The sequence below is a fragment of the Ahaetulla prasina genome, chromosome 16, assembly GCF_028640845.1.
Source record: "Ahaetulla prasina isolate Xishuangbanna chromosome 16, ASM2864084v1, whole genome shotgun sequence".
Classification (NCBI taxonomy): Eukaryota; Metazoa; Chordata; class Lepidosauria; order Squamata; family Colubridae; genus Ahaetulla; species Ahaetulla prasina.
In genome coordinates, this window is record NC_080554.1 from 4,184,617 (window position 1) to 4,206,973 (window position 22,357).

The window sequence follows — 22,357 nt, forward strand, 5'->3', positions numbered from 1 at the left end:
CTGGCAAACTCTCCCATGGACCTCTCACCTGCTTCTAGGTAAATGTTGTTGCGGTTGTGCAAGTAACAAACTTTTCTCCTTGTATACTGCAAGTCCTAGAAGCTTACTTATTTACTTATTTATTTTGTCATAACAGTATATATAAGCATAAGCATGAAAGTAACTATATAATATATAAGCATATATATGAGCATAAGTATGTAATAACTATATTAATTGGATGTAATGAAAGGAAACAATAGGACAGGAACGGTAGGCACTTTTGTGCTCTTATGCACGCCCCTTACAGACCTCTTAGGAGTGGGGTGAGGTCAATAATAGAGAGTTTTTGGTTAAAGCTTTGGGGATTTTGAGAAGAAACCACAAAGTCAGGTAGTGTGTTAACAACTCTGTTACAGAAGTCATATTTTCTGCAATCAAGATTGAAACGGTTAACATTGAGTTTAAATCTATTGTTTGCTCTTGTATTGTTATGATTGAAGCTGAAGTAGTCTTCAACAGGAAGGACATTGCAATAGATGATTCTATAAGTTAAGCACAGGTCCTGTCGAAGGCGGCGGAGTTCTAAGTTTTCTAAATTCAGGATTTCAAGTCTGGTGGCATAAGGTATTTTGTTGTATTCAGAGGAGTAGAGAACTCTTCTTGTAAAATATTTCTGGACACGTTCAATTGTACTGATGTCAGAGATGTTTGGTCTAGAGGTTTAAGGCATCAGTCTAGAAAGCGGGAAGACTGGAAGTTCTAACTTTGCCTCAAAGGCACCAGAGCCAGCTGGGTGACTTTGGCCCGCTCGCACACACATTCCGCCAAACTCAAACTCACAGGGTTGTCGTGGGAAAAATATCGCAATGAAAGCCAGTTTGGTTTGGTAATTAAGGGACGGGACTCTTTGAGTCTCTGAACAAAGGAACTGTGTAGTCCCATCTTAGCCATGAAAGCCGACTGGGTGAACTTTGCGCCAATCGCCAGGAGACGGCGAGTTCTAGTTCCATCTTAGGCACGAAAGCCAGCTGTGTGACTTTGGGTCAGTCATTCCGTCTCGGCCCAACCCTGTTGCTGTTGCAGGGAAAATAGAAAGAAAAATCATTGTCGGCCACCTTGAAGGTTGTTCATAAAAATAGAAAGCGGAATATAAATTCGATTTAAAAAATTAACTCTTTAACGTTGACATTTTCTGGTTTGGGCTACAATAATGATTCTCATCCAGTCACTTTCTGGTGACTTCGCGGACAGAGCCATGTAGATTGCGTGGAACTGGTTTTCTAGTAAAATTTATATAAGATGTTTTATAGGTGGCACCTCCCTGCCAGAAGATTAGCACGAATTAATAAGGGAAATTCTTCGGCGTGGTGGAAGTGCGAGGTGGCCGCAAGGAACTTCTATCATATGTGGTGGGAATGCCCAAAGGCAAAAAAAAATATTAGAATCTAATAAAAGAGTTGGTTGGAAGAAATTTTGTTAATAAGTATAGAATTGGTTTTCTAGTGCTTTCTCCAGCACGTTTTCTCAATTAGCCTAAATTTCGGGGGGGGGGGGGGGACTTAATTTTTCTGCTGTCTACCAGGATAGGTTGCCACTTGCAGTGAGCACCCGGTTTTAAATACAAGCACAGGCCAAGCTTTCTCTAGAATTCCCACACCTTTACAAAGTTTGTAACACGGGGAAAGTTTGACCAAGAGATGGGTCGGCCGCCCCCACCGAGGTAAGGTAAAGGGGAAAACAAATTCCTGACTTGCTCGTGTTGTTTTCGTTATTACAGATAAAAAAAAGAGAATGTTTGTAGCTCAGGGTTGAAATGAGAAGTCCTCGGTGCTCTCTGCGCTTGCTTGTTTTTCCGGCAGAAGTTTTCATCACCCAAACTGGGTTACATCATTGGTGTTTCATTACTAATGACGTTCCCTGGTTTAGGCAATGAGTCATCTGCAAGAAAGCAAGAAAGCTCAGAGAAGAGGACCCCTCATTTTTATTTTTCGCATTTTAAAAAACGGTTTGAAAGGCTTTAGAATGCAAGCTGGCTTTATACCTGGAAATTCCCTAGGGTGGGGGAAAAATAAAATCAAGGCTCTGAATTTCCTTCCTGGTGGAGAACATCAGGGGTGGGTTCTACTTATCTTTACTACAAGTTTGCAACGGGTATGCGTGCGTGTTCTGATGACGTCCGGGTTTGTGGGTGGAGCCTCCCACTGGTTTTACTACCGGTTCTTGCAAACCGGTCCGAACCAGAGCCAACCGACCCCTGGAGAACAATAATTAACATTAATCCCTAATTAATGGAGGGGGGATTCTACAGCAAGAACGATGCTTTTCAATTTTTTATTTTATTATTTTTAACGAGCAAAATGAAAAAGGAGAGGATTCCCGCGTGTTCCATAACTTTAACCTCATCAGTAACGGCCAATTGAACTATATTGATTAAATTTTAATACATGAATGAAAAAATATTTAAAAAAAATTAATCGGGGCAAGAATCAAGAAAGGTGTAGTTTTTGGGATGAGGAAAGATTCGGGATGAGGAGAGATTCCTAACCTCTCCCCCCCCCCCCCAAAAAAAAAAAAAACATAGAAAGAACTGTACAGGATCCACAAAAAGGTGTTTAAAAGAGCAGGCAACTTTTTAAATCCTTTTTTAAAAAATTCAGCGCACTTCTAGAAATCTGCCTCGGTTCAGTTTGTCAAACTAGAAATATTTGTGGGGGGGGGGACAAATGTGTAGGTGTTTGATACCTCTTTCTCCAGAGGTAGCCGAGTTTATTTGGGTCAGGCGAATAGGAAAATCGGCGAAGACCAGGAAAGATTCAAAACAGGATCCATTTCTCCTCAAGAGGTTTTATTTACAGTCACCTCAGCCGTAAGATTCTTGCTTGGGAAATATCAGCCTCCGTGAGTTTATACTGGAATTTCCCCAATTTCTAGAATGACTTTAAATACCAGAAGCTTGCGACACATAAACCACAGCAGATGGCTTGGTTAAATGTTGCTCATCAGCCCCCAGGGATGCTACTCCGAGGGAGGGGCGGGTTTGAGGGAGGAGAGCACTGGACCTGAGTGAGGACTTCTCAATGCATAATACTGTGGATCTATCGGTGCCTATCTATTTAAGGTGTAGATGAGGACCTGAGGGAAGACTTCATGGGGCACAGTAATTTATATCTTTAAATGAGAGGTGGAGAGGATTGGAGGGGGGGGGACACTGGACCTGAGTGAAAACTTCTCAATGCATAATACTGTGGATCTATCCGTGCCTATCTATTTAAGGTATAGATGAGGACCTGAGGGAAGACTTCTCAATGCATAATACTGTGGCATCTATCTGTGCCTATCTATTTTAAGGTGTAGCTGAGGACCTGAGGGAAGACTTCGTGGTGTACAGTAATTTATATTTTTAAATGAGAGGTGGAGAGTATTGAGGGGGGTGGGACACTGGACCTGAGTGAAGACTTCTCAATGCATAATACTGTGGTATCTATTTGTGCCTATCTATTTAAGGTGTAGATGAGGACCTGAGGGAAGACTTCGTGGTGCACAGTAATTTATATCTTTAAATGAGAGGTGGAGAGGATGGGGGGGGACACTGGACCTGAGTGAAAACTTCTCAATGCATAATACTGTGGTATCTATCTGTGCCTATCTATTTAAGGTGTAGCTGAGGACCTGAGGGAAGACTTCATGGTGCACAGTAATTTATATCTTTAAATGAGAGGTGGAGAGGATGGGGGGGGGGACACTGGACCTGAGTGAAGACTTCTCAATGCATAATACTGTGGTATCTATCTATTTAAGGTGTAGATGAGGACCTGAGTGAAGACTTCGTGGTGTACAGTAATTTATATTTTTAAATGAGAGGTGGAGAGTATTGAGGGGGGTGGGACACTGGACCTGAGTGAAGACTTCTCAATACATAATACTGTGGATCTATCCGTGCCTATCTATTTAAGGTATAGATGAGGACCTGAGTGAAGACTTCTCAATGCATAATACTGTGGCATCTATCTGTGCCTATCTATTTAAGGTGTAGCTGAGGACCTGAGGGAAGACTTCATGGTGCACAGTAATTTATATCTTTAAATGAGAGGTGGAGAGTATTGAGGGGGGGGACACTGGACCTGAGTGAAGACTTCTCAATGCATAATACTGAGGTATCTATCTGTGCCTATCTATTTAAGGTGTAGATGAGGACCTGAGGGAAATGGGAGGGAGGGAGGGAAGGAGAAGAGAAGTGGACCTGAGTGAAAACTTCACAATGCAGGCCTATAGCTATGCCTGTCTATGTAAGCTGTAGGAGAGGACCTGAGGGAAGACTTCCCGCTGCAGCAGAACTTTCGAGGTATGTATAAAGGAGGAGAAACGGAGACACATGGCTGTCCAGTCTCCTCTTGAAAGCCTCCAGTGATGAAACGAGCACAACTTCTGAAGGCAAATTGTTCCATTGGGTTTAATTGTTCTGACAGGAAATGTCTCCTCAGTTCTAGGTTGCTCCTGTCCTTGTTTTGTTTCCATCCGTTGCTTCTTTTCCTGCCTTTGGGGGACTTTGGAGAAACACCCCCTCTTCTCTGTGGCAGCCCCTCAGATATTGGAAGGAGGCTATCATGTCCTTCTTTTCACTAGACTGGACATACCCAATTCTTGCAATCGTATGTTTAGCCCTTTTATAAGCAACGCTAGAAGGTTCTTGCTCTGGGGATTTTCCCCATGTGGGGCAAAGGTAATTTTGCCCACATACACACACGTATTCAACGACTGGACTAACTATGTTGAAGAATAACCACGGGGAGAAGGCCGGGAAGGTTCTTCCGGTTATTTTAGCGGGCCACAATCAGAAACGGGACACTGGGGGAATAGAAGGAGTCCTCTTCTTACCAGGGAAAAAAAGATGGGGTGGATTTAGCAGAGGAAATGGGGTAGACCTAAAGAGTTCTCGTTCTCTCTCTCTCTCTCTCTCTCTGTCTTTCTCTATGTCTCTCTCTCTCTCTCTCTCTCTCTATGTCTCTCTTTCTCTTTGTCTGTCTCTCTGTCTGTCTCTCTCTTTCTCTGTCGCTCTCTCTCTGTCTCTTGCTTTCTTTCCCTCTTTCTCTCTCTTTCTCTTTCTCTCTCTTTCTCTGTTTCTGTCTCTGTCTCTCTCTTTCTCTATGTCTCTCTCTCTCTGTCTCTCTCTCTCTCTATATATGTGTCTCTGTCTCTCTCTGTCTCTTTCTCTCTGTCTCTGTGTCATTGTCTCTCTGTCTTTGTCTCTCTCTCTTTCTCTCTCTCTTTCTCTCTTTGTGTCTCTCTGTTTGTCTCTCTTTTTCTCTCTCTTTTTCTTTCTCTGTCTCTTTCTCTTTCTCTATGTCTCTCTGTGTCTCTTTCTCTGTTTCTCTGTCTCTCTCTCTTTCTCTTTTTCTCTCTGTCTTTGTCTCTCGCTTTCTTTCCTCTCTCTCTCTCTCTTTCTCTCTCTCTTTCTCTGTCTCTGTCTCTCTCTGTCTCTCTCTATATATATCTGTGTCTCTCTCTCTCTCTCTGTCTCTCTGTCTCTTTCTCTCTGTCTCTCTCTGTGTCATTGTCTCTCTCTCTTTGTCTCTCTCTCTTTCTCTCTCTCTTTCTCTCTGTCTCTCTGTGTCTCTCTTTCTGTCTCTCTGTTTGTCTCTCTTTTTCTCTCTCTTTTTCTTTCTCTCTGTCTCTCTCTTTTTCTCTCTTTCTCTATGTCCCTCTCTCTCTCTCTCTCTCTCCCTTGCCTTTCTTCCCTCCCTTCCTCCCTCCCTCTCTCTCTCTCGTCACCCCCTGTTATCTTGCTCCACGGCCAGTTTCTTCACCCTCTGTGGCTTCCTCTTCTCCAACCCGTGATTTTCTTTTCCCCAAATTGCACATCTTGGTCTTCTTTCCTTTCGTTTTCTTTTTGGTTCTTTCTTTCTTCTTCGCTGGCCGGCTCCAAAAGCTCCCCTTGGCTGCCCGTCAGAGGAGAAACCCTCGCGTGGCTGTCGTGACTCCTATCTTCTCCCTGCTTTTCTCCTCCCAGGGGGCATCCCACACCTTCAGCCACCCTGGAGGCCAACGTCACCCAGCCGCTGCTGGGCCACGAGCCCTTGGAAGATTACGAGTCATTGAGAGAGAAGGACCCCCGCCAAGTGGAAAAGGAATATTACAGGTAACGCTTTCCGTTTCTCTTGAACTCCTGAGAATGCCTCGACGCCCCCTATTCTGCCAATGGAGAACAAGTTGTTCTGACATGCTGCCTTCTCTTTCACTCAAGATGCTAGCCCTCATCATCACCAGTAGAAAAGAAGCTATTCCCACTCTTCCCGATCTGGCTGTTCTTAGCCTGTTCTTTTCCCCCTTTCGCGGTTTGATAACGAATAACACAAACCTGTTGATGCTTTTCTCAAAACTGTGACGCATTAGGAAATCAATGGGAATTGATTCAATTAAGCATATGGGAGATCGGCTGTGGATTATGGGCTGTAGGAAGACTTGTTGTTAGCTGCAAAGTTGTGTCCGACCCATCGCGACCCCATGGACAACATTCCCCCAGGTCTTCCTGTCCTCTACCATCCTCCGGAGTCCATTGAAGCTCACGCCAACGGCTTCAGTGACTCCATCCAGCCACCTCGTTCTCTGCAGTCCCCTTCTTCTTTTGCCCTCCATCGTTCCCAGCATTAGGCTCTTCTCCAGGGAATCTGTCCTTCTCATTAGGTGGCCAAAGTATTTGAGTTTCCTCTTCAGAATCTGGCCTTCTAAAGAGCAGCCAGGGTTGATCTCCTCTAGGACTGACCGGTTTGACTGCCTTGCAGTCCAAGGAACTCGCAGGAGTCTTCTCCAGCATCATCGTTCAAAGGCCTCCATTCTTTGGGGCTCAGCCTTCCTTATGGTCCAACTTTCACAGCCATCCATTGCAACTGAGTGGGGGGGAAAAGCAATCAAGGAAAATGCATTGGCCAACACCTTCTATACCTTGGTAGGAAAGCGACATCTTCAAAAGTGAATCTCCGGTCCAAGGAGACCTTTTAGGTCGTCAGTATTTTCTCAGTTCCGGCTCAGATATAGAGCTGTCTTTCTCAACTTCCCTTCTTCTCTCCTGACCACACAATTACTAGCACTTGTGGGTTTTTTGTTTTTTGTTTTTACATCCTTTCTCTTCAGTTTCCCTGTTGCCTGTCTCGAACTGGCTTTTGCAGAAGGAAAAGGAACCGGCAGGTCCGCTGCATTGCTTTTATACGGCAGAATATTTGAGAGGCTGCCACAAAGAAGAGGGTGGGGTGTGTTTCGGCCTATTCTCCAAAGCACCTTGAGAGCAGGAGAGGAAGCAACGGATGGAAACTTATCAAGGAGAGATATAAAATGATGTCGAGCATTTAGAAAGAGTGCAGAGAAGAGCAATAAAGATGATTTGGGATAGTAGGAGGCTAAAACATATGAAGAACGGTTGCAGGAACTGGGTATGTCTAGGTTAAAGAAAAGAAGGACTAGGGGTGACATGATAGCAGTGTTCCAATATCTCAAGGGTTGCCACAAAGAAGAGGGAGTCAAGCTAGAATAGAATAGAATTTTATTGGCCAAGTGTGATTGGACACACAAGGAATTTGTCTTGGTGCATATGCTCTCAGTGTACATAAACGAAAAGATACGTTCATCAAGGTACAACATTTACAACACAATTGATGGTCAATATATCAATATAAATCATAAGGATTGCCAGCAACAAGTTATAGTCATACAGTCATAAGTGGAAAGAGATTGGTGATGGGAACTATGAGACGATTAATAGTAGTGCAGATTCAGTAAATAGTTTGACAGTGTTGAGGGAATTATTTGTTTAGCAGAGTGATGGCCTTCGGGAAAAAACTGTTCTTGTGTCTAGTTGTTCTGGTGTGCAGTGCTCTATAGCGTCGTTTTGAGGGTAGGAGTTGAAACAGTTTATGTCCAGGATTATGTCCAGCTATTCTCCAAAGCACCTGAAGGAAGGACAAGAAGCAACGGGTGGAAACTAATCAAGGAGAGAAGCAACTTAGAACTAAGGAGAAATTCCCTGACAGTGAGGACAATTAACCTGTGGAACAGCTTGCCTCCAGAAGTTGTGGGACTTCCATCACTGGAGGCTTTTAAAAAGAGATTGGCCGACCATTTGTCTGAAATGATATATAGGGTCTCCTGACTAGAAGACCTCCAAGGTCCCTTCCAGCTCTCTTATTCTGCACTCTTGTCTTTAAAAGACATTTTGTTAAAGAAACGATGATTGTTTGGACAAAATTTTTTGCTTATAATATACAACTAGAGAAATGGCAAAAACTTTCGCGTAGCTCACTGGGCATGGGGCGGGGGCGGGGGGAGCAGGGATTTTTGCTACCGGTTCTCCGAACCACCCACCGCCATCGCTACTGGATCGGGCGATCCGGTCCGAACCGGGAGCATGAATCTCTCTTGGCTTCCTATTCTCCCTGTCCAGGTCACTTGGAAACCAGCGTCTCCTCCTTGCCAGCTTCGCTGCCGTGTTGGGGAATTTCAATTTCGGCTTTGCTTTGGTGTACACCTCGCCCGTCATACCAGCTTTGGTGAAATCGCCAGTCCCCAACTTGCAACTAACCGAAGTTACCGCTTCCTGGTTTGGGGTAAGTGGGGTAAATTGAGAAATCCAGTGACAGGATGCGTAGTTACAACTTTTTTTAAAACAAAAAACCCATCATCCTTAAGCGGTTTTAAGGGAAGTTGGTGGTTTTTGAACAAATCCATTTTCCCCAAGGGGTGAAACTGACCCCCCAAAACGGTCACAAATCATGTTCGCGGGGTGTTGCGAATGGCTGTTAAGGTGAGCCAGTTCCCAGGCACCCTCAAATACGATCACGTGGCCCTGGTTCGCGTTTGGCCGTTGCAACTCTGAAGACAACAGGTCGTAAACTACCTGTTGTAGCCGAGGTCTGTTGTAACTTTGAACTGCAAAGTTACAGCCGCTCTTTACGATCGTTATTAAGCAAACGGGATGGTCGTTAAGGGAACACTGTTAATCTCTGTTAATGTCTGTTAATCCGTTTCTCGCTCCCCCATGGAGGTTCTCGCTGGAAACTGGAGGTAAATGCGATTAATTGCCCCCCACCCCCCATCAAAAAAAGACGTTGCAAATTGTGGGACATATAACTCTGCACATGGCCATAATGGTGAACTGGTTACCAAATTCCCCACCTTCGATCACATGACGGTAGGATGTTTGTGCGGCTGTCGCAACTTCAGGTGTGGGTTGTAAGTAGCTCTGGCATTGTCCGTCATAACTCTGAACTGCGGTGAAGCGACCGATTATAAGTTGGGGACTACCTATCCCTGGTGTTCTAGCCCTTAGCAATAGCATTTAAGACTTATATACCGCTTCATGGCCCTCTCTAAGCGGTTTATAAGAGTCAGCGTCTTGCCCCCAACAATCTGGGTCCTCATTTTACCAGCCTGGGTAGGATGGAAGGCTGAGTCAACTTGGAGCCAGTTAGGATCGAACTGCTGGCAGTCGGCAGAGTTAGCCTTCAATGCTGCATTCTAATCACTGCGCCACCATGGCAAGGAAGGAAGGAGAAAAGGAAGGAAGGAAGGAAGGAAGGAAGGAAGGAAGGAAGGAAGGAAGGAAGGGTAGTAATAATAGCAATAGCACTTAGACTTATATACCGCTTCACAGTTATTTCACAGCCCTCTCTAAGCGGTTTACAGAGTCAGCCTCTTGCTACCCCAACGATCCAGGTCCTCATTTAACTGACCTCGGAAGGATGGACGGCTGAGTCAACCTTGAGCTGGTCAGGATCGAACTCCTAGCAGTGGGCAGAGTTTAGCCTGCGAGAGCCCATTCCAACCACTGCGCCACCACGGTTATGATGGTGCGGTCTTCCCCGCTGACCCTCCCTCCTCTCTTTCTGTCTTCTAGTCCATCTTCACCTTAGGAGTCGCCGCAGGAGGGTTGTGCACCATGTACTTCAACGACCGCCTGGGCCGCAAGCTGAGCATCATGTTCTCCTCCCTCCCTTCTGTGGTCGGGTACTTCTTGATGGCCAGCGCCCACGAAGTCTGGATGCTGTTGGTCGGGAGGCTTCTCACGGGCTTCGCAGGAGGAGTCACCTCGGCAGCCATTCCAGTGAGTATGGCTTCTTCCCATAGGTCCTTCTCTAGAAGATCTTGAGATCGTTGACGTTCCTGACTTTCGTGGCACTTCTTAGGGATGATTCAAGAGTGCTAATCTTGTGATCTAGAGCAGAGGTGGTCTTCAGCAGGTTCTGACCAGTTCTGGCGAACCGGTAGCGGAAATTTTGAGTAGTTCGGAGAACCGGTAAATACCACCTCTAGACTGGCCCCATCACCATCGATTCTCTGCCTCCCGAGTCCCAGCTGATCGGGAGGGAATGGGGATTTTGCAGTATCCTTCCCCTGGTGTGGGGGGCGGGGGGAAATGGGGATTTTACAGTATCCTTCCCCTGGAGTGGGCGGGGGGGGCACAGTGAGAATATATCTGCTGAACAAAATTCCGCATTGGCGACAGGAAGGGCATCCGGCCATTAAAACACTCTGCTAGCTCCATTTAGTTGCCCGGATTCCATCCCGCCAGGGATTATGAGGTCGTTAAAAGACGATGGTGAATGTATTGTTCACTAAGCAAAGAAAAAACCCATAAATAAAATTATTTCAAAAATAAAAAAGAGCGCTAATCTTGAGTTTCTCTGGTTGCCTGCATCCCATCAAGTTAGTTTGGATTTCCTTTCCTTTCCTTTCCTTTCCTTTCCTTTCCTTTCTCTTCCCTCTCCTCCTTTCCTTTCCTTTCCTTTCCTTTCCTTTCCTTTCCTTTCCTTTCTTCCTTCCCTCCTTTCCTTTCCTTTCCTTTCCTTTCTCTTCCTTTCCTTTCTTCCTTCCTTCCCTCCCTCCCCCTTTCCTTTCCTTTCCTTTCCTTTCCTTTCCTTTCTCTTCCCTCTCCTCCTTTCCTTTCCTTTCCTTTCCTTTCCTTTCCTTTCCTTTCCTTTCCCTTCCCTTCCCTTCCCTTCCCTTCCCTTCCCTTCCCTTTCCTTTCCTTTCCTTTCCTTCCCTTCCCTTCCCTTCCCTTCCCTTTCCTTTCCTTTCCTTTCCTTTCCATTCCATTCCATTCCCTCCCATCCTTCCCTTCCCCTTTCCTCTCCTCTCCTCCCCACTCCCTCCCTCCCTCCCTCCCTCCCTTCCTTCCTTCCCAGGATTTCCTCTTTTTTTATCCTGTAAAAATCGGCTTTTTCTTACCTAACTGCAGAAAGGCAATAAGTATCTCGAGAAGGTTATCAGCTCCGGCTCAGAAATGCCTTGGTTCCCACAACAGAGCACTTATTTTATTTTTATTTTTTTTTAACTTTTTGGCTTCTCCAGATCTACATTTCCGAGATCTCCCACCCAGGAATCCGAGGCGCCTTGGGCTCCTGTCCTCAAATCATGGCTGTTTTAGGCGCCCTTTTCCTGTACGCTTTAGGCAAGTACTAAACCACCATTCCCCGCAGTTGCGAAGTTAGTCGTTAAGCGAGCATTGATTTTGCAAAAAGGGGGGGGTCACGTGTCCCCGGAGCACTACGACCGTCATAAATACGAGCCAGTTGCCAAGCATCTGGATTTTTGCTCACGTGACCAGAAGGAGGCTGCAATGGTCGTAAGGGTGAAAAACGGTCGCTTGTGTTTTTGTTTTTTTTCAGCGCCGTTGTATCTTCAAACAGTCACTAAATGAAAAAAAAATTGAGTCTGAGAAGATAGGCAGCAATTGTTGCCCGGACCAAAGGAGCTGAAACATTTTGCAGAAAATCTAGATAATATTCAGAAATAGCTCAGGGAAAACACTCCCCTTATTCACAGGAGTATAGGAGGGTGCAGGGGTGAAATCCAGCAGGTTCTGACAGGTTCTGGCGAACCGGTAGCGGAAATTTTCAGTAGTTTGGAGAACTGGCAAATATCACCTCTGGTTGGCCCCAGGAGTGAGGTGGGAATGGGGATTTTGCAGTATCCTTCCCCCAGGAGTGGGAAGGGAATGGGGATTTTGCAGTATCCTTCCCCCAGGAGTGGGGGGGGAATGGGGATTTTGCAGCATCCTTCCCCCAGGAGTGGAGTGGGAATGGGGATTTTGCAGTATCCTTCCCCCAAGAGTGGGGAGGGAATGGGGATTTTGCAGCATCCTTCCCCCAGGAGTGGAGTGGGAATGAAGATTTTGCAGCATCCTTCCCCCTGGAGTCAGGAGGGAATGGGGATTTTGCAGTATTCTTCCCCCAGGAAGGATGGGAATGGAGGGAGGGAATGGGGATTTTGCAGTATCCTTCCCCCAGGAGTGGAGTGGGAATGGGGATTTTGCAGTATTCTTCCCCCAGGAGTGGAGTGGGAATGGGGATTTTGCAGTATTCTTCCCCCAGGAGTGGTGAGGGAATGGACATTTTGCAGTATCCTTCCCCTGCCACGCCCACCAAGCCATGGAACCGGTAGTAAAAAAAAATTGAATTCTACCCCTGGGGTGAAGATCCATCAGGACGTAAAAGAGGTTGTATCTCAGTGAAAACAGATTTAGCCTTTCCTGCGAAGTTGAATTCGTGGACTGCTGTAACCTGGTGGATCTAACAGGGGAAGCTGCCAGCCTTCCATAGTCTTGGGTTTGTCTTCTCCTCACCGATAGGTCTCCTGGTGCCCTGGCGCTGGCTGGCCGTTGCCGGAGAAGTCCCCGTACTTCTCATGATCTCTCTCCTCTTCATCATGCCCGACTCTCCGCGTTTCCTGATTTCTAAGGGGAAGGAGGACGAGGCGCTGTGCGCTCTCCGCTGGCTGAGAGGCGAGGATGTGGATTATTGGTGGGAATACGAGCAGATCAAAGCCAGCGTTAAGGAACAGGTAAAAAGAAAAAAACTGCAGGGAGTTAACAAGATATATGGAATTTTTTTTTAAAATTTGCATTTATATCCCGCCCTTCTCCGAAGACTCATGGCGGCTTACACTGTGTTAAGCAATAGTCTTCATCCATTCGTATATTATATACAAAGTCAACTTATTGCCCCCAACAATCTGGGTCCTCATTTTACCTATCTTATAAAGGATGGAAGGCTGAGTCAACTTTGGGCCTGGTGGGACTTGAACCTGCAGTAATTGCAAGCAGCTACTGTTAATAACAGACTGTCTTAGCAGTCTGAGCCACCAGAGGCCCTAATTGGTGGTCTTGGCTTGGTGGTCTTGGCTTGGCTTCACCCCGTAGTACCAAAGGCCGACCTGTTCTTGGCTCTCAGAAAGCTTTCCATGGGGTTTAGAACTTCCCAGTGGGGTGGGAAATGGTTCATCCTGGCCAGTTTGTCTTCGTGGAGTCCTTGTGGTTCTCTGAACTTGGTTATCTGCTTGTGGACGTTTCATGACCCAGCTAGGTAACATCATGGGTGCTGGTGCAAGTGTCTTGCTCCTCTGTTTGGATAGAGTAGCTCTGAGCTTAGTTGTTTTCTTGAGTAGACGTTTCATGACCCAACTAGGTAACCTCATCAGTGCTAGGGTTTGTCCATCAAACTGAACGTAGTTGGTAAGGCAGAGGTTGATGGGGGTTCCACGATTCTGGATATTTCAATCTTAGTGTATTTGATTATTGATTAGGTCCGGTGTATTGTGCAGTAGCACTGCGGTGGATTCTTTAGTAGCACTGATGATGTTACCTAGTTGGGTCATGAAATGTCTTCAAGAAAACCACCAAGCTCAGAGCACCAAGGACCTCACAGTCCTTCTTCTCCTCCTCCTCCTCCTCTTTGCAAACCCACTCCCTTTATCACTGATGATGTTACCTAGTTGGGTCATGAAACGTCCACAAGAAAACCACCGAGCTCAGAAGCATCAAGGACCCCATACTACTTCTACTACTACTACCCTTCTTCTTCTTCTTCTTCTTCTTCTTCTTCTTCTTCTTCTTCTTCTTCTTCTTCTTCTTCTTCTTCTTCTTCTTCTTCTTCTTCTTCTTCTTCTTCTTCTTCTTCTCCTTCTCCTTCTCCTTCTCCTCTTCTTCTTCTTCTTCTTCTTCTTCTTCTTCTTCTTCTTCTTCTTCTTCTTCTTCTTCTTCTTCTTCTTCTTCTTATTCTCCTCCTCCTCCTCCTCCTCCTCCTCCTCCTCCTCCTCCTCCTCCTCCTCCTCCTCCTCCTCCTTCTTCTTCTTCTTCTTCTTCTTCTTCTTCTCCTCCTTCTCCTCCTCCTCCTTCTCCTCCACCTCCTCCACCTCCTCCTCTTTTTCTTCTTTTTCTTCTTCTTCTTCTTCTTCTTCTTCTCTTCTTCTTCTTCTTCTTCTTCTTCTTCTTCTTCTTCTTCTTCTTCTTCTTCTTCTTCTTCTTCTTCTTCTTCTTCTTCCTTCTTCTTCTTCTTCTTCTTCTTCTTCTTCTTCTTCTTCTTCTTCTTCTTCTTCTTCTTCTTCTTCTTCTTTCTTCCTATTCTTCTCCTCCTCTTTCTCCTCTTCCTCCTTTCTACAAACCCCTCTCCCTTCTAGCACTGATGATGTTCCCTAGTTGGGTCATAAAAAGTCTCCAAACAAAACCACCAAGCTCAGAGACCCACAAGGACCCCACAAGTCAACCCCCGAGCTCCAAATGTCCTCTTCCATCTGACTTTCTCTGTGTTTCTCCAGAGTGAACCCATCACTTGGACAGAAATCCGCAAACCTCACATCATCAAGCCCATTGTCATCACTTTGCTGATGAGGTTTCTCCAGCAGCTTTCAGGTGTTACCCCAATCCTGGTCTACCTGCAGCTGATCTTCGACAGCACGGAAGTGATCTTGGTAAGTCCACCCGCAGAGGAGGGGATGCCAACCTTAGCAACTTTGAAGCCTTGTGGACTTCAACTCCCAGGATTCCCATCACTGGCTTGGGGAATTCTGGGACTTAAAAAACCCGCAGGTGTTAACGTTGCCAAAGTCAGACTCCTGCCCCCCGCTGTAGAGTGTCCGTGACACTTTTTTCAATCTAAAACACACACAAGGTGTCACCGTTTCTCCTTCCATATTCAAGATTGGCTCCAAAACAACAGATCGTGTAATGCAAAAATCCCCTCCAATTTCCCCCCACCAATATTTTCATGTCCCTTCTTCCAATTCTGCCTCTTCCTAAACTCAATCTCTCTGCCATCCTATCTTATACTTTCCTCGATCTACAGAGGCGTGGCTTTCCCATTGAAGGATACCTGTATGTTGTGCCTCGCCCGCCCCCCTCTCTGCAGCCGGGCCCCTCTCATCTCCTGTTATCTCAGCCAGAGACTGATAGTGCAGATGAATGGCCTGGCATGCCTCCAGCCCCCAGTCCTGGCACCATGCCCGGACAGACTGAGCAAGACGAATGGCCTGGCATGCCTCCAGCCCCCAGTCCTGGCACCATGCCCGGACAGACTGAGCAAATAAACCCCACCCCCCCACAGCGTGTGAGCATGAGGAGCATGAAGCCAGTCATGAGCTAGAATTGCCAGCAGCTGGAGGGTGGACGGATCCCCGCTTCCGGAGAATGGAGAGGCGACGTCAGCAAAAGGAAGGGAGGGGCAGGCCTGGATAAGTGCTGAGTCATGGAGCCACACCCCATGGCCTATATAAAGGATCTGGTTTTTGGCATTCTTTGAGTCAGAGTCTAATCTGGTTGCTGAAGTCACACCTTGGATTCCTGCCTGCCCTGAGAACTCTGACAGGACTTTGGCAAAGCTGCAGAGGCTTCGTAGCTACGTTTGAGACAGACTTTCCAGACCCGGCCGTCAGAGGAGGAGTGGGACACGACACTGTATCTCCATGATGGGGAGCCTATGGCATGCATGGCAAAGGTGGTACACAAAGCCCTCTCTGTGGGCATGCACGCTGTTGCCAGCTGCTCTTCGCAGACGTCACAGAGCACCTGAAAACGACCTAAAAACAGCCCCCCAAAAAAGCCTGGAAAACAGCCGCACAGTGGCCTGAAAACAATCCAAAAAACAACCTGAAAACAGCCCCCAAAAAATGGCCAAAAAACAGGCCATGAAAACAGCCCGAAAAAAACACCCAAAAAATAGGCATGCATGCGCTGGCCAGCTGGTTTTCAGGTTTTTGGTGATCTGGCGCAACGATGACCAGCAGGCTGGCGCATATGCGCACACCGGAAAGCCAAAGACCAGCTGGCCAGCGCACGCATGTGCAGCGGCCAGCTGGTTTTTGGGTTCCCAGCGCTCCGCCGCATGCACACAATTTCCAATTTTGGCACTCGGTGCTGAAAAGGTTCGCCATGACCGCTCTGTCTCTTTCTTTTTTAAAAAAAATAATAATCGAAATTTGGCAGGAATACGTCTTCTTCAGAGCAGGCGAAACTTCCCCAAATAGAGACAAAACAACGTTTATTGTCGTTTTTCGGTACACGCAACGGCGCACTTTAAAAAGGGCAGTTTTTTAGAGGTCTTTGTATCCATCGGTCCAACGGGAGGAATCTCAAAGAAAGGAGAAGGAACTTCTTTTTTCCAGACTCATAAATAATAAAACCATTGAATGAATGAATGAATGAATGAATGAATGAATGAATGAATGAATGAACGAACCAATTTGATTGACAGCTTACAGCCACGATTTTGACTTTTCAGGCTCCCGAATATGATGCTGTTATCGTGGGCGGCGTCCGCTTAGCCTCGGTCCTGGTGGCGGCTTTCTCGATGGATAAAGCTGGGCGAAAGGTTCTTCTCTATGTCTCCGGTATGGGTTTTGTAGTCCTTCCTTTTACACACGCATCTGCCTCTATGCGGGCGGTCGTTGATGTACGACCACAACGGAAACCACAATTTCCATGGCTAAGCAAGGCTTAAACCGTTCGTTAACTGCCCGATGTTGCGAACCTTTTGCCCTGCGCTTAAGCAAATCCCTGTGGTTGTTAAGTGAATCGCATGGCCGTTAAACGAATCTGGCTCCCCCTCCCTCCCCACGGACTTTGCTTGTAGTCTCAAATGGAGATCACGTGACCTCAGGACGCTGCAGCCGTCATAAATTACCCCAGTTTTGATCACATGACTGTGGGGAAATGCCGCAGAGGTCGTAAGCATGAGGACGGTGTGTAGGTCACTTTTCTCAATGCCATTTCAGCTTTGAACGGTCACTAAACGAATGATTATAAGCCGAGGACTCCCTGTATAGGCAAGGGCGGATAACTCCGGGGTAGCCATGTTTGCAAGAGCGACTTCTGTGTTGGGTTCAAGACGGCGGTTTCCTTCTCTTTCTTTCCTAGCTGGCCTCATGCTCGCCTCCAACCTGACGCTGGGCTTCTACATCCGCTTCATCCCTCAACTTCTCCACAATTCTTCAACGCTGATTGGGAACGGGACCCACGCGGGCCTTGGCGACACCTCCATGGTGGGTCTCACGGCGATTCCTTTGGTGGCCACCATGTTCTTCATCACAGGTGGGTCAGGGAGGGTCGGTGGCCAATTTTTTGGGCTCCAGATCGGCTTTCTGGAGCTTCTGGGGAGGTGGCGATCAGCTGTAGAAGACTTTAGAGGAGCGGTCACCAACTGGTGGTCCGTGGACCACTGGTGGTCCGCAAGAAAATTTTGGTGGTCCGCAGAGAAATTATTTGCATTTTATATATTGCACTAAATCAGGAGTACTCAAACTACGGCCCCTGGGACGGATACGTGCAATGAACGTTTGTGTTGCTGCAGAGAGTCTCCTCCTTCGGGGTCTTTTTGTGCGGGTCGGAGGGGGGCAGAAATTCTGACTTGGGGTCTGCTTCAGCTTCCTGGTGGGGGGCTTTGGGCAAGAAGGCTGGAGGGAAGAGCCGCTGGTGGTGAAGAGCCGGAGGGCCTCGTTCCAGTGGGACAGCATCATGGCCTGGAACTGGCTGACCATCTCAGCCCGCTGAGCTTCCAGGCGCCGGTACCTGGCCTTGCGCTCCTGCAGGTCTTCCCTCTGCTTGGAAAGCCTATGCTCCTAGTCCTCAGTGAGGTGCTTCCGCAGAGCCTCCTTCTCGGTCAGATCCAATTTGAACTGAGCTGTTTTGCCAACTCTTTTTCATGGTGGCTGCTTAGCTCCAACAACTACTTCCTGTTGGGGCCCTAAGGAGCCCAGGTGGGGAGACGAGGAGGGGCTGGGAGGGGAGGGGCGAGTAGAGGCCAGCGAGGCACCCCTCAACATGAGTGACATTGAGTTGACCCACCCAGTCACATGACCACCTAGACACGCCCACCCAGCCGCTCATTAGGCAGATCATATTAGTGGTCTGCGGGATTTAAAATTATGAATTTAGCGGTCCCTGAGGTCCGAAAGATTGGGGACCTCTAGACATAGATAAAAGCAGTGGTGGGATTCAAGTAATTTAACAACCGATTCTCTGCCCTAATGATTTCTTCCAACAACCAGTTTGGCAAACTGCTCAGAAAGTTAACAACCGGTTCTCCCCGAAGTGGTGCGAACTGGCTGAATCCCACCACTGGATAAAAGGTTTTTGGACGAGCACCCCCCAAATTTATCGCTTTTGCTATATGTATCTGATAGGACAGGGATGGCGAAGCTTTTCGGCACCAAGTGTCAAAAAGGTCACACAGAAACATTGCGCGCACACACGCTCGTTGGGGCTGTGCTCCGGAAAAGCCGAACCTCTTGGTTCTAGCGCGCCTGCACGCCCGACAATCGGCTGGCCAACGCCCATGCGCACACCGGTTTTCGGCACCGCCATGCTTGCGAAGGACAGCTGAGCGTTGCGCGTGCATGCATGCCAGAAACCTGGAAGACAAACAGGCAAGACGTGTGCGTATGCCGGGCGACACAGCTTCGTGTGCTGCTTTGGGCCCGTGCGCCGTAGGTTCACCACCCTCACGGCGATAGGAGATGGAGAGCCAAAACTTCAAACCCTCGCTAAACGAATAGTTTTAAGTCAAGGACTAACTTCATTTCTCCTCTGCTCCTGACTTTGTTTTTGTTTTCAGTGATCCTTCTTTTCTTCTTCTAGGCTATGCCATGGGTTGGGGTCCCATCACATGGTTGTTGATGGCAGAGGTCCTTCCCCTGAAGGCACGAGGAGTGGTCTCTGGTCTCTGTGTACTTGTGAGTTGGTTGACTGCCTTCGCCTTGACCAGAGTTTTTCTGTTGGTTAAGGTAAGAACGTGGTGAAGGGGCATCTAGAGCAGTGGTGTTGTGGCTCCAGCCCCCACCCCACCAGAGAGTGACTCAGAGAGTGAGGGGGAAGGGCTGTCAGGGCTCCCTTCTGCAGGGCCGGCTTCCCTGGCTCAGCTCCAGGAGCCAGAGGCAGGCCATGTGGAAGAGGTGACGAGGCCTCTGTCTCCTGTATCTCCCCCCGCCCAGGAAACGCTTCTAGACCCAGCTGAGGACAATCAGTCCTGGTTATATCCCAGGTTTCGTAGACAAGAGAGGCGGGAACAACAGAAGCAGGGATGGGGCAGGCCTAGGAAGTGCTGAGTCACGGAGCCGCACCCCACAGGGTATAAAAGCAGCAGGGGCTGCTATACTACTCCGTGGCGAACAAATCAACTGCTTATAGAGAGAACTTGAGCTGAAGTGCTGTTTGTTCCTGGTTTCCTGGTTGACTCGCCGGCATCAAGAAAAGATAACAGAGAAACTTGGCAGACGCTCGCTAGTTTGCTGCCAGAGCTGATAGCTGCCATGGACTGAATTGCCGGCTAATTAAGTTATCGCTCGTGCCTCTCGGACTGAGGTGGGGGGAGGGCAGAAGAAGTGGTGAAATTCAATTTTTTTTACTACCAATTCTGTGGGCGTGGCTTGGTGGGCGTGGCAGGGGAAGGATACTGCAAAATCCCCATTCCCACCCCACTCCTGGGGGAAGGATATTGTTGTGACCCAGGCCCAAGTAGGTAGTAGGAAACTCAGTCAGTTTAAAAACAAATAAAGTTTATTAGAGCAGCTGAGAATTACTTCATTCTCAGGGTAGTCCAACTAAATTAAAGCAAATTCCTCCCAACACAATTCCTCAGTCCTATCACTTGGTCTTTAATTAGGCAAACTGCCAAAGGCCTTTCTTGGCAAAAGTTCAAAACCAGAAGATGCCGATAAGAAATAAATGCAGCAAGACAAGGAGCAATTCTATCAACGTTGTTTTCCGGCAAAGAGCCCAAACACCGTTGCTGGTCTTTTAAGTCTTATAGGAGGGGCCAATCATCTCTTGGCCTTACTCCCGAGTCGTCCTTCTTGCTTTAGCTGCTCTTGCCTTCTGGAAGCTCTTCTCATGCTTTCCTATCTGATCATCTCAACTCATTTGTTCTATTTTCCAGGAAAAATACGGCCTGGAGGTGCCCTTTTTCTTCTTCGGCATCATCTGCGTTATCAATCTCATCTTCACCTATCTCATCCCGGAAACCAAAGGGAAATCTTTGGAACGGATTGAGTCGTATTTCCGCACGGGGCGGAAATCATTCCTGGAATCTTTCCGGCGCCAGAGGTAATCCCTCTGGCTGAGCCCAACAACCCAGAGTCTGGATGCTGAAAGCAGCCCTTTCCGACGGACATCAGCCTGTGGCTATCAAAGCCGGTCCTCGTCTCCTGTCTCTCTCCCGCCAAAACCGGGAAGGGGCCTCGAACCAACGTCACGTCGCTCAGCTGAAATGTAATAACCCAAGGAGTTCCAAGTGGGAATTCTGGATCTGAATCTCATCGTTTGCCGGGAAGTACTGACAGTGCCTGCCAAGCCTGGCCTTGATCCCATCCCAGCTGCAACGTGCGGGGAACGCTCCCACCCGGCTTAACCTGGCTTGTTGTTAAGAACGGCTGATAAGCGTGGTTTAATGATAGTGCTGCGCAAAACATGAAGCATGAGCCTGAGAAGAGCAGGTTAGTTTAAAAAAACCAAACCAAACCCCACAAATGTTTTGGTTTTTTTTTTTTAGACTTGCTCCAAGAGAGGAAAATGTTCCTAGGAATCTAGAGGGCATTTGGAAGGAATCTATTCAAGTGTTTTTTGTAGGTATTTTTACTGGCAGATACGTTATACAGAGCTCTAACTTATTTGTCTGCGTGTTTCTTTCAATGCTCTCAACCGGTTTGGAAAACCCACAGCAAAAAATGCACCTGGCCAAATTTTTTTTTTAAAAAAGAACCGAAGTTTTGTGCTTTTCAATTACGAAGAATTGAAATGGTTTGACAACCGTTTACCCTTTTCCTAAGAAGGTAACAAACTGAGAGTATCTTTGGTGCCCCCTAAAAATTTAAAAAAATTCGTGCTGCTGGGAATTGTTCCTTTATTTTAACAACGCAGTGAAACTGGCCCAGCCTTACTCAACTGCTACGAAACTGCTAAAAAGCAGAAGATAAAATATGGGCAGTTCTCAACAAACGACCAGAATCGGGGCGGGAATTTCCAATGCTAAGCAAGGCAATGGTGAACTGAGTTGCGCCTGATTTTACGATTTTAACCCTAACCCTTTTGTTGTTGTTGTGGTTAATAGCACTTAGCAATTGCAATAGCCCTTGGACTTATATATCGCTTCACGGTCTAAATTTAAGTCTAAGGAAAGGAAGGAAGAAAGGAAGGAAGGAAGGAAGGAAGGAAGGAAGGAAGGAAGGAAGGAAGGAAGGAAGGAAGGAAAGAATAGCAATAGCCCTTAGACTTATATATCGCTTCACAGTCTAAATTTAAGTCTAAGTAAAGGAAGGAAGGAAGGAAGGAAGGAAGGAAGGAAGGAAGGAAGGAAGGAAAGAATAGCAATAGCCCTTAGACTTCTATATCGCTTCACAGTCTAAATTTAAGTCTAAGTAAAGGAAGGAAGGAAGGAAGGAAGGAAGGAAGGAAGGAAGGAAGGAAGGAAGGAAGGAAGGAAGGAAGGAATCGCAACAGCTCTTAGACTTATATACCGCTTTACAATCTAAATTTAAGTCTAAGTAAAGGAAGGAAGGAAGGAAGGAAGGAAGGAAGGAAGGAAGGAAGGAAGGAAGGAAGGAATAGCAATAGCTCTTAGACTTATATACCGCTTCACAATCTAAATTTAAGTCTAAGTAAAGGAAGGGAGGGAGGGAGGAATAGCAGTAGCCCTTAGACTTATATACCACTTCACAGTGCATTCCAGCCCTCTCTAAGCGGTTTACAGAGTCAGCCTCTGGCCCCCAACAATCTGGGTCCTCATTTTACCCACCTCGGAAGGATGGGAGGCTGAGTCAACCTTAAAGCAAGTTAAGCAGATCACTGCAGTTGTTAAGTGAATTGTGCAGTTGTTCACAGAATCCAGCTTCCCCTGCTGACTCGGCTTGTCAGAAGGTCGAAAAATCGTGATGCACACATTCACACCCCGGGATGCTGCAGTTGTTGTAAATAACACACCAGTGGCCTGAATTTTGATCACATGACCGTGTTGGAATGATGCGACGGTTGTCAATGCGAGGACCAATCATCGGTGGCTTCCTTCGGTGCTGTTGTAACTTCAGACGGTCGTTAAACGGACTGTCGTAAGTCGAGGAGCACCTGAAC

At 47.1% G+C, this 22,357-nt stretch overlaps 1 protein-coding gene across 1 annotated transcript; it reads left to right on the plus strand.

The window, feature by feature from the left end:
• On the plus strand, positions 1-20,910 carry SLC2A6 (solute carrier family 2 member 6). Its single transcript, XM_058159507.1, has 11 exons — positions 1-38; positions 5,990-6,118; positions 8,414-8,576; positions 9,866-10,072; positions 11,320-11,419; positions 12,599-12,810; positions 14,563-14,715; positions 16,521-16,629; positions 17,156-17,329; positions 18,875-19,020; positions 20,172-20,910. The coding sequence occupies exons 1-11, from the start codon at positions 16-18 to the stop codon at positions 20,340-20,342; spliced, it is 1,587 nt and encodes a 528-aa protein (XP_058015490.1). The 5' UTR covers positions 1-15; the 3' UTR covers positions 20,343-20,910.
• The last annotated feature ends 1,447 nt before the right edge of the window (positions 20,911-22,357 follow it).